Genomic DNA, 15574 nt, shown 5'->3' with positions numbered 1-15574 from the left:
CAACAGGAAAAACATTAGAAGACAGAGATCATCAGATCAGGGAGCTCAGATCCAAAACAGTTCTGTATTTGGTGGCCTAAATACATGTATTTTGTCATCTAATTTAGTCTGCAGACTGGCCTCAGCGCAAATACTAAAAACAAGCTAATAGAAGCCCTAAAGTGGCTGTGGTCTAAGGTTAAATAAGGTCGCACAAGAACTGCCAAAAAACACATCTAATTTCATTTTATTTGGGGAAAAAAGGAAGTCATCTGTGCAATTCACTGCGGATAAACCGCAGTTTGAGGCTAGAGATCTGTCAAGTACATTCGTTATAATTGTTAGTATTTATGCTACTGTGTGCTTAGTTGCTCAGTTGTGTCCTATTCTTTGTGACCCCATGGACTGCAGCCCACCAGGCTTCTCTGGCCTTGGAATTCTCAAGGCAAGAATACTGGAGTGGGTAGTCATTTCCTTCTCCAGGGAATCTTCCCAACCCAGGGATTGAACCCAGGTCTCCTGCATTGCAGGCAGATTCTTTACTATCTGAGCCACCAGGGAAGCTCCTTATGATGCTGAGATAGCCCCAAATAATATTCTTAGTTGATAAAATGCATGTGTTCTAAGCCTCTTGAGTCGTGTCTCTTTGTGACTTTATGGACTGTAGCCCGCCAGGCTCCTCTCTGTCCATGGGATTCTCAAGGCAAGAATACTGGAGTGGGTTGCCATGCCCTCCTCCACAGATCTTCTCAACCCAGGGATCAAACCCAGGTCTCCTGCACTGTGGATTCTTTACCATCTGAGCCACCAGGGAAGTCCAAGAATACTGGAGTAGGTAGCCTATCCCTTCTCCAAGGGATCTTTCCGAGTCAGGAAATCGAACCAGGGTCTTCTGCATTGCAGATGGATTCTTTACCAGCTGAGCTACCAACTGATAAAATCAGAAAAGTCTTGGATGTAACACCAGAAAAGTCTTGCAGTAACACAAAGATTTAGTAATCTACCTAAGGCTGGCAGGGCATTGTTATTGAAAAATAACATTAGTAGAACCTGGGGAATCATAAAGAAAAACAAAGTTCAAAGACCACATGCCTCGAACAGGAAAGAATGAGTGTGTTTGAAGAAAGTTCTATGCACCATGTAGGGAAGGAGTTCTGAGTTAAAGCCTCAATAAATTTTAGGAGGGCCATTTCAGTCTCAGATAGACAATGAATTGCTAGCAGCTGTCATGATACCGGCAGTAGCTGGCAGCAATAAACACGTAGTGTTTCCTATCTGCCGGACACAAATTCCAAGTACTTTAATTATATTAACTTGCTTAATCTTTAAAACATTGTGAAGCAGGCAAACCATTTGAGAGAGATGAAGAAACAGGTCCAGGGAGATGAGGTGACTTTCCCATTGTAATCCAGCTGGCAGAGCTATCGCAGGGTGTCCTGCTCCATTTCCAGAGTTTTTGCTTTTAATATTATTCTGCTTGTCTTTGGAAAATAATATTGTTTTCCCAAAACCAAGAAAGTTAAAAGAATTGCTGTAATTGTGTATTAGACTGGAGAGTAATATTTTTTAAGTCTAGTAAGAAATGAAAAGTTTTCAACATTTATTTAAAAGCCATTTTAGCATAGAAGGCAACTGACTACAGCAAACAGAGTTGTACATCCCCAAATTAACCATTAACGTACTTTCTTGGAGAAGGCGATGGCACCCCACTCCAGTACTCTTGCCTGGAACATCCCATGGACAGAGGAGCGTGGTAGGCTATAGTCCATGGGGTCACAAAGAGTCAGACACGACTGAGCGACTTTACTTTTATTTCACTTTATACTTCTAATAAAATTTATTAAACAATTTCTGATTTTAAAAGGTAAAGATATATCACAATAATCAAATGCAAAAAAAAAAAACCCATTTGATTATACCTTCATAAGAATTCAAGTCAATGCTTTCAAGAACAAAAAAGCAAAAAACCCATTCATGTACCAGGTAGGGAACCAGCTGGGCTTCCCTGGTAGCTCTGCCTGCAATGCAACAGAACTGAGTTTGATCCCTGGGTCAGGAAGATCCTTAGAGAAGAGAAGGGCTACCCACTCAAGTATTCCTGTCTGGTGAATTCCACAGACAGAGGAGGCTGGCACACTACAGTCCATGGGGTCACAAAGAGTTGGACACAACTAAGCAACTAACATTTTCACTTCATTTTTTCATGATGCCAGTTAAATATAGGACATATAGACGATGAATTTATTAAAAAGTAAAGAAAAGGCCCTGTGATCTCAAAAATCTTATACTCTACAATAATCCTTTGTACTCATCCCCATTTTTCATAGGAAGACACTGCCCAAGGGAGTTAAATGATCTGTTTAAGGTTCAAGCTAAATAACTGATATAGGATTTGAACTCAAACTCATCTAACTCCAAAATCTATATATACTTTTACTCTATAACAAGCTAATAGTGTTTCTGAGTATAGGAACTAGAAAAAAATTGCAACTGACTTCACATAACAAGTACAACGTACCTGGTCTCTGTTTAACATTTTAGAACTGTTTCATGTTAGCTGAGAACTTGAAAAGGGGAAGTGTGAATTCTAGACTAAATCTTGGGTTACAAACCTCACACAGTTTGAGCACAGCACAAGTATACTGCAAGAGTCACTCATGTCGTAAAATAGTTGAACATTTTAAAATACATATTGCAGTGGACTGCAGATGGGTATGACTCCACTCGAAAAATGGAGGGCGAGGGGTGTTAATTCCAAGAGTTTCTGGTCTTTGGAACTGAAATCCCTCTCCTTTAGATCTTGCAGGCAGATGACTGTAATAAAAGTTATCCAGTTAGGGTCCATAAATAAGAACTGGACCAAGAAGTCTTCTGAGGGCTGCCATCGGTAGCTGCTCTGTCAGAAACTCATTTCTACGTTAGGAAAAAATGTACTGATATAACTTTCAGCTGTTTACCTAATAAGGAACAAAATGTTAAAGATACTGTGCTTCACAAAAGAAGACCCTATTCACAATGAGATGTACTGAACTAATCCAGCTGTATAACATCTTATTCACCTCGGAACTAAAAGTATGCATTTATGACATGGCTTAGGTTTGAAGATGTAACCTAGATCCACTTGGCCACCCTAAAACTATTAGCTTAGAGAAAATTATGCTTTGCCCAAACTGAATTAACCAGGGATAAATGATTTTGAAAGAAATGTTACGGGAATGGCCGAATCTTGAGAAATGAATTCAAAACTGTAAAAACACCCAGAACTTCATCACCATTATATCCTAAAAACATTTAAGAACTCAGTATGTACTCTTAAAAGATGTACAGTATAGAAGGGAATAGGAATTATCAAATATAAGACAAGCTTAAAAAAAATTTTAATGTATAAAAGCGTATGTACTTACATGTTCACAAAGATAATGTAGACATATGAAGATATTTGGGTAACAGAAAAATGGATTCAGAATCAGTTGAAAAACACAGCAGAATCAATTAAACTTAGTTCTTTGCCAAACTTTCCCCAACTACATTTACAGGCCTTAATCATAGAAGATATGCTGACATAACAATTACTTCATAAGAAGTAATTCTCAGAATAATCTGATTAAGCTCGTCAAAATTACACAAATTTACTTGTAAAACTGTATTCAGAACTCTAAAATTTGCTGGCTAGTTATCTTTTAAAAATTATTATGATTTTTTTTTTTGCATTTTAAGATCATTTTATTGCGGGGGGCAAGAGGTCACTGGGGTTGGGGGGGGCAGTTACAAATGCCCTTCCCTACCTCCTAGTCCTGTACTATTTAATTAAAATTAAATTTTTAATTGTGGTGGAAATCATGGAACATAAACTTTACCATTTTTAAGCGTGAGTTTAGCAACATTAAGTATATTCACTATTATGCAACAGGTCTCCAGAACATGTTTTGCTTTGCAAAACTAAACTTGTTATTTCACTCAAGTGAGCACTAAGGCATTTTAAAATAATATGGACCAGCATATCTAGAAAAAAAATATATTCAAATCAAGGCCCACTGTGAGGATATCATTTGGACAGAAACTAGGTGACAGTCTGACTCTCTGAAAGCAATGGTTTTCTTCATAAAGTGAATATAGTAATTCTGTAAATACTTTTTTGTTTAGTTAAGAGAAGCATTTCCCTTAAGGCAAAGATAGCACCTTACTCATGTTTATATTTACCATATGTAACTATGCAAACTATTTAATACACACCATTGATAGCATCAAAGGAAACTACTTAAATACAGTTTCATAATCTAATTAAATTTATTCTTACCTATTCAATATATTGGTTCTCTAAGAACCACTATCAGGAATACCCTGTTACCCTATGTTGACACTATTTTTAAAAACGTCCTTTAAAAATGAATTTTTAACGAAAATTAAATTTATTAATTCAAGTTATAAAATTCCCAGTTGACTGCGCTCACATAATAATCAGCTCACATAAATGGTATATTAAGATAAGCTTTCTACTTACCATATAGTTACCATAAGCATGATCAAACATTTCCAGTACTTGATTCCTAATTTTAAAAGAGCAGAAATGGGAAAAAGTTAAATATATTCTACTTAATGTCTTTCAAAAAGTTAATACTCCTTCATAAACATATACCAACAAAAACAAAAGAAATATTTAGTTAGGAAGGAATATAAACACAGTCAGGAAATAGACCAGCACTGTTAGCAGACAAGCTTTCATGAATCACACAGAGCTAAGCCAACCTTTCACTATTCCAGAAATTCATATAAAATTCATCTTATACTCTTTCCTAAGAAAACTGTTGAAGGATGCATGCCATGCAGAGAGAAGAAAATCTGATGATGAAAAACAATTACCTCTTAACAAAATTATTTAATATAAATGTCTCAAAAGGGGAAAACAATAAAAAGCCCCCAAAGAAATAATTAACATTTATTGCTTATACTAAACATTCAACCAAAAAAAAAAGAGGTGGAATGTGTATTACTATAAAATAACAATACTCTTATCAAGCCTCTGCCTTTCCCCTTAAATTAAATAAGATCACTAATGTCTAGTTTAACACATATTTGTTAATATGTTGGTCACATTTCCAAAAGCTATATTTTATGATTCTACTGTGTACCTTTTGCTCCTTTAAAAAACTGTCAAAAGTCAATAAACAATATTCATTCCTGAAGTAAGAAAACTAATCCTCAAAAAGAAATCCGTGTATTTGGCTTACTCTGTTTCTCAAAATTCCAAAATGACTGTTTAAAGTGGAGATTTCTGATCCCCACACCAGATTTTGCCTTTGTCATTCATGACCTGGTTAATTATGTGACTGCCCCCTAATAAGCAGGAAATGCACTGGCAGTTTTGGCTCTCAGAGCACGACAGAACTGCTCAGAAACTCATGGTTTCATTGACATATAGAAGGACAGACCACAGCATTGTCAAATACTGGAGAAGCAATAATGATATTTACTTTGTAATATTTAATATATGCTGGTCACTATTTTACACGCTTTCCATATATTAACTCATTTAATTATTACAACAACCCTTATGTAATGGTATTACTATATTACAGATGTGGAATATGAGAAACCAAGAAGTTAAGTAACTTAGACAAGGTCATCCTGCCTTGACTGAAAATGGCAAGGCCAGGAGTCAACTCCCTGTGTCTTTGTTCAGTCACTTAGTCGTGTCCAACTCTGCAACCCCATGGACTGCAGCATGCCAGGGTTCCCTGTCCTTCACCATCTCCCAGAACTTGCTCAAAATCAAGTCCATTGAGTCAGTGATACTATCCAACCATCTCATCCTCTGTCTGTCCCCTTCTCTTCCTGCCTTCAATCTTTCCCAGCATCGGGGTCTTTTCCAATGAGTCAGTTCTTCGCATCACGTGGCCCAAGTATTGGTGCTTCAGCTTCAGGATCAGTCCTTCCAATGAATATTCAGGAATGATTTCCTTTAGGATGGACTGTTTGGATCTCCTTGCAGTCCAAGGGACTCTCGAGAGTCTTCCCCAACACCACAGTTCAAAAGCATCAATTCTTCGGCGCTCAGCCTTCTTTACAGTCCAATTCTCACATCCATACATGACTACTGGAGAAATCATAGCCTTGACTAGACAGACCTTTGTTGGCAAAGTAATGTCTCTGCTTTTTAATACACTGTCTAGATTGGTCATAACTTTTCTTCCAAGGAGAAAGAATCTTCTAATTTCATGGCTGCAGTCACCGTCTGCAGTGATTTTGGAGCCCAACAAAATAAAGTCTGTCACTGTTTCCATTGTTTCCCCATCTATTTGCCATAAAGTGATGGGACTGCATGCCATGATCTTTGTTTTTTGAATGTTGAGATTTAAGCCAGCTTTTCTACTTTCCTCTTTCATCTTCATCAAGAGGCTCTTTAGTTCCTCTTCCCTTTCTGCCATAAGGGTGGTATCACCTGCATATCTGAGGTATTTGATATTTCTCCTAACAATCTTCATTCCAACCTGTGCTCCATCCAACCCAGCATTTCCCATGATGTACTCTGCATAGAAGTTAAATAAGCAGGGTGACAATATACAGCCTTGACATATTCCTTTCCCAATTGGGAACATGGAAACAAGTCCATTGTTGCATGTCTAGTTCTAACTCTTGCTTCTTGACCTGTATATAGATTTCCCAGAAGGCAGGTAAGGTGATCTGGTATTCCTATCTCTTGAAGAATTTTCCATAGCTTGTTGTGATCCACACAGTCAAAGGTTTTAGCATAATCAATGAAACGGAAATAAGATTTTTTCTGGAATTCTCTTGCTTTTTCTATGATCCAACAGGATGTTGGCAATTTGATCTGTGGTTCCTCTGCCTTTTCTAAATTCAGCTTGAACGTCTGGGAGTTTTCGATTCATATACTGTTGAAGTCTAGCTTGGAGAATTTTGGACATTACTTTGCTAGTATATGAAGTGAGTGTAATTGGGCAGTAGCTTGAACATTCTTTGGCTTCGCCCTTTGTTGGGACTAGAATGAAAACTGACCTTTTTCAGTCCTGTGGCCACTGCTGATTTCCAAATTTGCTGGCCTATTGAGTGCAGCACTTTCACAGCATAATCTTTTAGGATTTGAAAGAGCTCAGGAGGAATTCCATTACCTGCACTAGCTTTGTTCGTAGTGATGCTTCCTAAGGCCCACTTGACTTCATACTCCAAAATGTCTGGCTCTAGGTGAGTGATCACACCACTAGGATTATCTGGGTCATTAAGATCTTTTTTGCACAGTTCTTCATATTCTTTTCTTTTTTCTTCTTCTGTGTATTCTTCCCACCTCTTCTTAATAGCTTCTGCTCCTGTTAGGTCCATACTGTTTCTGCCCTTTATTGTGTCTATCTTTGCATGAAATGTTCCCTTGGTATCTCTAATTTTCTTGAAGAGATCTCTAGTCTCTCCCATTCTATTGTTTTCCTCTGTTTCTCTGCACTGTTCACTTAGGAAGGCTTTCTTATCTCTCCCTACTATTATTTGGAACTCTGCATTCAGATGGGTATATCTCTCCTTTTCTCTTTGCCTTTCCCTTCTCTTCTTTTCTCAGCTATTTGTAAGGCCTCCTCAGATAACCATTTTTGCCTTTGCATTTCTTTTCCTTGGGATGGTTTTGATCACTGCCTCCTGTACAATGTTAGGAACCTCTCCATAGTTCTTCAGGCACTCTATCAGATCTAATCCCTATAGCCAGGCTCCATTTCTACCTAGAGCTCTTACCCAGAATAAGTAGAGCCTGGGGCACTGAACTGAATCCTGTGTCCTCGGGGCACATTCTAGCTCTAAAATCCTCAGTCTGATCAACTGGAAAATGAGACTAATGCATCTACTTCAGCTGAAGTGAAGTGAAGTCGCTCAGTTGTGTCCGACTCTTTGTGACCCCATGGACTGTAGCCTATCAGGCTCCTCCGTCCATGGGATTTTCCAGGCAATAATCCTGGAGTGGATTGCCATTTCCTTCTCCAGGAGATCTTCCCAACCCAGGGATCGAACCTGGGTCTCCCGCATTGTAGATAGACACTTTAGGGATTACCCAAAATAATCCATGAAAGCATCAGATAAGTAACAAGGTCTCCATTTTTTTATACTGAAGTGGCTCAGTGGCAAGGAATCCATCTGCCAATACTGGAGATGCAGGTTCCATCCCTGGGTAGGGAGGATCTCTTAGAGAAGGAAATGGCAACTCACTCCAGTATTCTTGCCTGGGAAATCCCCTGGACAGAGGAGCCTACCAGGCTACAGTCTGTGGGGTCGCAAAACAATTGCACAGGACTTAGCAATTAAAACAAATACCAGACTTACTAAGTCAAAATCTGCAAGACCAAGACCAAGAAATCAGTCTTTCAATTAAACACTCTTAAATCTGGGGGAGTCTTATAAGAAAAACTACAAAAGTCAATGTTAGGGCGAGGCAAGGCCAAGTCTCCCGATAATTATCAAAAGAAAAACATTTTATCAATAACAGTCTTGTATTAATTCTTACTATTATTCCCAAAGTTTCAATCACTAATGTCAAGAATTAAGAGTCTTAAAGAAAATGGCTGGATCTATTTTTATTTTACCTCCTGTTGTATTGCAATTGTCATTTTAAAAGCTGTAATCATGGATGATGAAATACTGGTAACAGTAAAGCTAGCAGACACAAAAGGACTAATTTCCAGAATCTGCTATAATAATCAGCAGAATCAAGTACACTCAACCTTTTGAACTGAACAAGCCAAGTCCTACCAACTTTTTATAAATAATGATTATTTAAAAACACCTAATCATTAAAAGGGGCTTCCCTGGTAGCTCAGGGAAAACAAGGTGATAAGCCACTTTGCTAAAACACTAATTCTTTATATGTTTATATGTATGATAGAAAATGGATCAAGTTATCTCAGAAAATTATGGAGTTATATTATATTATATTGTAGGTGACAAAGAACTCTCAAATTAGCTAATAAACAGAACCAAAAAAAGAGCTAAGTTTTCCCTTTAAGCACTGATATCAATAAATGGAATATGGAAATTCCTTTTTCCTTCCCCTGAAATAGAATAAAAAATTACTGTTAAGATAAATTCCTGTAACTGGTAACAGTAGTGCCTAGACATATATATTACAGATAACATTAGCATTAACTTGTTAACCCAACTTTGCCCTCAAGCTTCAAGATGATGAATAAATCATGTTTGCAAATGACACATTATTCCCAATTCTTACATTTATGAAGCACATGACCATCCCATGATCACCAAATTTCACCAATCATACTTCAAACCGGAGGTATGTACTATCCAGTTGAGCTCTCTCACTTTCTTAATTACACCTAAGTCCTAACAATCATACTTAAATAAAGAATGGTAGAATAACTACTATATTATACAGAAACACAGTTTTCTGTTGCGTTTTGTATCTTTAACAACTGAATAAAAATGTATTGGAAATCAGGTCCACTCTTTCTTCACTGTAAATAATTTCTGTACGTCAGCTTTTTCTAAAGCTACATTGCTTACCAATACGCTACAGACATTGAAGTGTTTTACACTTCATTTTTAAAGTAAAAACATTAACAACTGCTGCAACATTTAAAACACAAAAACAATCAATGAATTCCATGAAGTATAAGACTACATATATCCAGCTAAATGATTCCAAAAGCTATAAACTGCAAGTAACCAAGCAATTTTTTACTATTCCTAACCATTTCAGTCCTTATCATCAGTTTAGTCTAGGGGGAGGGTAAGGGATGGGGCATTTTCTGCTTTTTATCATAAATCATTATTTGGATTTTTGAAAAAAACTGTACCGGTAAATCTAACAAATCAAAGTTCAGTCTCCTGAAAACTCCCAGAGGAGAAAACAGTCAAGCAATGTGTATTTATGGTTTGTAGCTATAGACTCTTATTATACTCTTATCCTAAAGTAAGGCAATCTAAATTAACAAGCCTAAATAATTGTAACCACTTTCATAAATGATCTCAAAATCTGAGCTGAAATCTCAAGCCAATTTGGTTGGACCGCTCTAGTTAAAAATTTGTCTTGGTCAAAAATAAGTTATTCAAATGACTTTTCTTAACAAAAACTTTTAATAAAAAAGGGAAGGGATTTCCCTGGCGGTCCAGTGGTTAAGAATCTACACCTCCACTGTAAGGGGCACAAGTTCCATCCCTGGTCTAGAAACTAAGATTCCCCCATGTTGTGCAGTGTGACAAAATAAATAAATAAAAGAACAGAAATTAAAAAAAAAAAAAGGGGGGGGGAGGGAGTGGCAGTCAAATAAAAATACTTGCTCTCCTTAACAGACTTGAAGCATCACTTTCCAAGTCTTATGGAACTAACTACAGCAAAGTGCAGGGAGCACAGGCTCTGAGGCACTTGGGAGCATTTGGGTTTGAATACTGGCTCCACCATTTACTTAGCTCTGTCACGTTGAACACATCAACCTTGAGTTTCAATTTCCTCATCTGCAATATGGGGATTGCATTCACCTCATTAAAAAACAGGATTACAGAGACAGTATATGTAAAGTGCCTGGCACTGAACACTGAGTATTCAGTTAAGCAGTTATCAGTGTTACATTAAATCTATAAAGGGGAAATTTAAGACCCTTATTAGAGTTTATTAGTCCATTTTGTTTGGATAGCTGATACTTTTTTTTCCAACAAGTGTCTTTTCCTGCTATTTTATTTAAAAACTAATGCAAGACTGAGCAACAATTTCAGTAAAGTGGAAGTCTGTATCTAAAACAAATCCTGATGGTTTCACATCATCTCCATCATAACTCCAGGAGGTAATCATCTTTCCATGTTTTTCTGAGCTTAGACAATTTATTCTTTAAAAAAAAGGGGGGGGGATGGTACCACAGATATTATTCTATAACTTACACTTTTTTTGTCTTAAAAATATAATCTGGGCAGCCTTCTGATGGCCTAACTCCTCTGAGGACTGAGTTTTATTCCACAACATGAACGTTCCAAGGGACAGCTCTGCTACTTCAAAATGCACATCCTTGTACACCTATCTCTACTTTAATAGTGCTTTTATTTCTGTAGGATAGATTCTGAGATGGGATTAATGAATCAGCGGATGCAGACAATTTAAATTTCAGGAGACTGTAAGTAAAGTATAGCAATTTACACTCCCACCAAGTTTTTTCTCACCGCTCAACTATCCAGGCAGTACTCTATTCATGCACTCTGCTTTCTATTTACTAACCTGATGGCCAAAAAACTGCTATTTCATTGTTTTAATCTGCATCTCTCACATTTATGAGGTTGAATAGCTTCATGTTTATTAAGCATTTGCATTTCCTCTTATGTGAGTTAACTCTTCATGCCCTTTGCCCATTTTCTACCGGTTCTTGGCTTTTCCTTTATTCATCTGTGGGACCTGGCCTATATTAGGAATACTGACTCTAAATGAAATGCTATACATATAGCTTGATGATTTTATGCCTTTCAAGACTGATAAAACTACTTTGAGTAAAGTGAATAAGTATACTTAATCTGGGCTACTGGGCTACGAACCACTACCATCCAATATTGTTCTATGAAGATGCAGCGCAAGAAACACTGCAAAGGAAATGGTAAAATGCGTAAAGTTCAAGTTCCAATGAACGCCCCCTAGTCCGTAACAGGTGTAAACATGATTTCCTTAACTAGGGAGATCAGCCGCATTTTTCCCACCTGGGAGCTCCCTGCTGCGAGAAATCTAACCACCTCTCTGAATGAAGAACGCCCGCAGAAATCTCGCGCGCAGGGACCCCGGCCGGAGCCCCCTTCCCGGGCCACTGACACGGCAGCTGCGTTGACACACCGCGGCTGGTCTTGGGGAGCCTACACAGGTCACAGACAGCCCGGGCGACACCCCCGAGACAGCCCCCCGAGGTCGCCTCGCGGGCCCCCGTCTTCCCGCACCCTGTCCACACCGCCAGGGTCCTCTCGAGGAAACAGCCGTCCCCAGTCGCGACAGGAGAGGCCACTGAGCGCCCGGGTCGCAATGACAGGCACCCTCGCCCGTGGTCAGCCTCACGAGGAAACCCACCCCCAGGCTGTCAGGCACCCTTACCCAAGCTTCTGCTTCTCCTCGCGACTCATGGGCGCGGCCCCCGCCGTCCACACGGACGTGGCCGACACCAGGCACAGCGCGGCCGTCGCCGCCACCAGGCTCCATGGCGCTCGCTGGGGGACCGAGGACCCAGAGCCCCGGCCGCCGCCGGCTTCGCTCATGGCCCCGCGGTTCCGCGCACGCGCAGCTGCTACGCCCTGCCGGTGGGACACATTGCCGGACGCCAGTGGCGAAGGGGCTGCGAGCCGTGCTGAGGGCGGGATGCGGAGGGACGCGAACGGCCGCCGTCGCCGAGCAGTTTCCCGAAGCCACCAAGCCAGTCCCCAGCGCCAGCGCTGCCACCGCCCTCAGCCCTCAGCAGCCCGGAGCGCCTCCCCCAGCTTTCCGGTGTCGTAGTCTAGGAAACCGCCTTCCCAAACGCTACTTCCGGGTAGAGCCCAGGCACGCTGCGCCTCAGGACCAATGGGGACTGGATCGGAGAAGGGCTGGCTCCCGGGGACAGGAGAGAACGTTAGTCGGCAGAAGTGAGACGTGGACAAAAGGCGGGACTGGGGAGGGACCTCTCCGCTCGGCCGTCCTCAGACCGGTGCACTTGAGACGCGAAAACTACCGGTCCCAGCGTGCACCGCTTCCGCCCCGGCTCGCTCGCAGTCCGACCCCACCCGGGCCAAATTGCCATCCTGGGTGGGCGCGCTGCACCCTGGGACGTGTGGTTCTTCAAGGGGCTGGAGTGGGTCCTGCGATCCCGCTTGTCCCGGCGCCCGGCAGCCAGCGGCCCCCTCCGTGGTCTGCAGAGTCCACGGGAAAACCCGTCAGCTCTTTATCCATCTTCCTGCGAATACGTTTCGCTGCGGTCTGGCAGGAATGAGGCTCACACGGCCTCAGGTCAATGCTGCACGCCTGCCTTAGGGAATAATAGTCTCTTTGGGGGCTTCCCTGGTGGCTCAGATGGTCAAGAATCTGCCTGCAATGCAGGAGACCAGGCCTCTTCTTCAGGGAAATTTCAATACTGTAACAGCAAAAATGAATTGAGCCTTCGACGGCAAAGTGCTGAGAGTTTTTACTTGCATTCTCTTACGCACTCTTCTCAACTTGAATAGGTAAGTACCACCGCCCCCAGGAAACCGAGGTCGGAGAAATTAGGTTACAAGCCTCGCCACGCTGCTGAGTTAGATACCAAGCAACCTCTGTGACTCGAAAGCCCTAACGTGTAACCAGTGTGAAGGAGGGCACGGGAGGCCTGGTACTTGATTCATAATAATCATCCGAAAAGCTCAACGTCAGGAAACTAGTGTGAGCTGCGAAGAAAGTTTAATGAAGACTAGAACTTGCAATTTATTTTGATGACCAAGTCCCAGGTTAACCATTGGCAAAATGAGAAAATAAGTTCCTCTTGAAAAACCACATTGTTTTTCTTGTGTGATAATTCAGTAGGTAGGTGCGGAGCTTAGGAGGGAGGGCATGACCTGTGTGACCACAGGAAATCATTTAGTCCTCCTCTCAGCAGCTCAGCCCTTCGTCCTTGATTTCTATCCCTTTCATCATCTGCTTCCCTCTTAGGCCATCTGTTCAGGTGACACCCATGACTCTTCTTTCACTGTCCATCTCTGTCTTAAAATGCAGGTGTTTCCTGCATCTTAAGGTTTTCTTTTTGTACTCTATTTTGTATTCTATAAAACTCTTGTCAGGTTTCTTTTTGTACTCTATTCCTTGGTGATTTCTTGCCCTCTTGTGGATTCAGCCATCATATCGCTGTGGTTGATTTGTGACTCAGTAGCTCTCCTGATCTGTGTGTGTGTGTTTAGTCAGTCGTGTCTGACTCGTTGCGAACCCATGGACTATAGCCCTCAGGCTCCTCTGTCCATGGGGATCCTTCAGGCAAGAATATTGGAGTGGGTTGCCATGTCCTCCTCCAGGGGATCTTCCCAACCCAGGGATCAAACCCAGGTCTCCCACATTGCAGGCAGATTCTTTACCATCTGAGCCACCAGGGAAGCCCATCCTGATCTCTAGACCTCCCTAATAGAAATCCCCTTCTGTCTAGTCCAAGGATAAGCTCAAATGTAATGTGTTCAGTGATTCAAATCTGTCAGAATCATCTTCAACTCATCGTCCTCCTTCGCAATCTATGTCCAGTCACTTGCTAATTATATACAGTCTACTTCTGCTATCACTGCCTTTCTTTATAGTGCTACTTCTGCTCAGTTCAAGCCTCCTGAACTTCTTTCCTAAACCATCACAGTGGCGGCCTAAATTATTTCCTTGCCACCCTAACTTTTCTCTACATTGCTACCAGAGTTGTCATTCAAGAATATCTGCAAACCCTCTGAACACATTATCTCCCTTCTGCCCCTGCCCTGCACTGAAGTCCTATGGGATAATTGACAGAGTCTCATGTTATATCCTTTCTATGCCTTTGATCTTAACTGGCCCCTCTGCCGTCCCACCATCTTTGTCTGTAGAATACTGCCTAACCATTAAGTCTCAGCTCAGATTTCATCACCACAAAATCCTTCCCAAACCTTCCAGCCATCAGACGTCATCCTCCCATTGTGTTCTGTGTCTGTATTATTGTTGTTTTTTCACAGTCAGCCATGTCCACTAGATTGTGACTACTTGGAGGGTGTTGACTTCAGCTTATTCATGTGTATGTTCCAGAACTCAACACTGCCTCTCCTATTATAGGTTCTCAGTAAATGTCGGATGTCTTTATTTGTTTCCTTATCCCTTTAGTTTCCCTATCTATCAAGTGGTAATAATACAATATTTATCTACTTACGTGGAGGCTGTGAAAACACATGAGGTCATTTCTGTGCAATATTTAATTTTATCCTTTGTACAGACCTGCAACCCCTATGTTAGTTCCATCCTGGATCCTCTTTGGCAGCTTTAGTGATGAAGTTAGCTGAGTAAATACCTGGGAATTGTTCTTGGCTCTGACACAGAGAACATGGCAAGCTAAAGGTCAAGACTAATCATTCAGAATTTGAAAACTAGAACAAAGGAAATGGAAAAATAGTCAGTGACCTTCAGTTATATTGAAATGTGGTCAGGTCAGTTATTTGTAGTGAATTATTGGAAGTAACTCAGTTTTCTTTGCCTTCCTGATGTTCCAAGCATTTATAAGAAATCAAAAATCACTAGTAATTGTCACTGAGAACTGACTCATTGGAAAAGACCCTGATGCTGGGAAAGATTGAAGGCGGGAGGAGAAGGGGACAACAGAGGATGAGATGGTTGGATGGCTTCACCGACTCCATGGACATGAGTCTAGCAAGCTCCAGGAGTTGGTGATAGACAGGGAAGCCTGGCATGCTGCAGTCCATGGCGTCACAAATAGTCAGACATGACTGAGTGACTGAACTGACTGATCACTGAGAAACAGTGTCCTCAGGAAGGAGAAGTACTGGCTTTTAATGTGTAGCATTTTCTGTTTGTTTTTTCCCCTTGGCTTACTTGTTTTTAAGCTAACACTGCATTTTAAAAGTGTATAATAAGAATATAGAACATATCTTTGTTGACTTTCTAAAT

General features: G+C 40.9%; 1 protein-coding gene across 6 annotated transcripts in view; it reads right to left on the bottom strand.

Annotated features, from left to right (window-relative positions):
- The window catches only part of EDEM3 (ER degradation enhancing alpha-mannosidase like protein 3), a 73026-nt gene extending 60363 nt beyond the window's left edge, over positions 1–12663 (bottom strand). For 5 of the 6 annotated variants that reach the window (XM_086343408.1, XM_086343412.1, XM_086343410.1 and 2 more), the window contains exons 1-2: positions 12044–12654; positions 4481–4526 (exon numbers count right to left, since the gene is read on the bottom strand). In XM_086343408.1, the coding sequence (XP_086199534.1) occupies positions 4481–4526; positions 12044–12204 (207 nt within the window). In that variant the 5' untranslated portion in view covers positions 12205–12654. Of the gene's footprint in view, positions 1–4480; positions 4527–12043 lie in introns of all 6 variants that reach the window. The other variant, XM_086343409.1, reaches the window with a different exon arrangement.
- Positions 12664–15574: the final 2911 nt, after the last annotated feature.

The sequence above is a fragment of the Bos grunniens genome, chromosome 16 (assembly GCF_055505025.1).
Source record: "Bos grunniens cultivar Pamir isolate PY7600 chromosome 16, Bosgru_T2T1.0, whole genome shotgun sequence".
NCBI lineage: Eukaryota > Metazoa > Chordata > Mammalia > Artiodactyla > Bovidae > Bos > Bos grunniens.
Note: the sequence above shows the minus strand (reverse complement) of the source record. Positions and strands in the feature narration are given on the sequence as shown.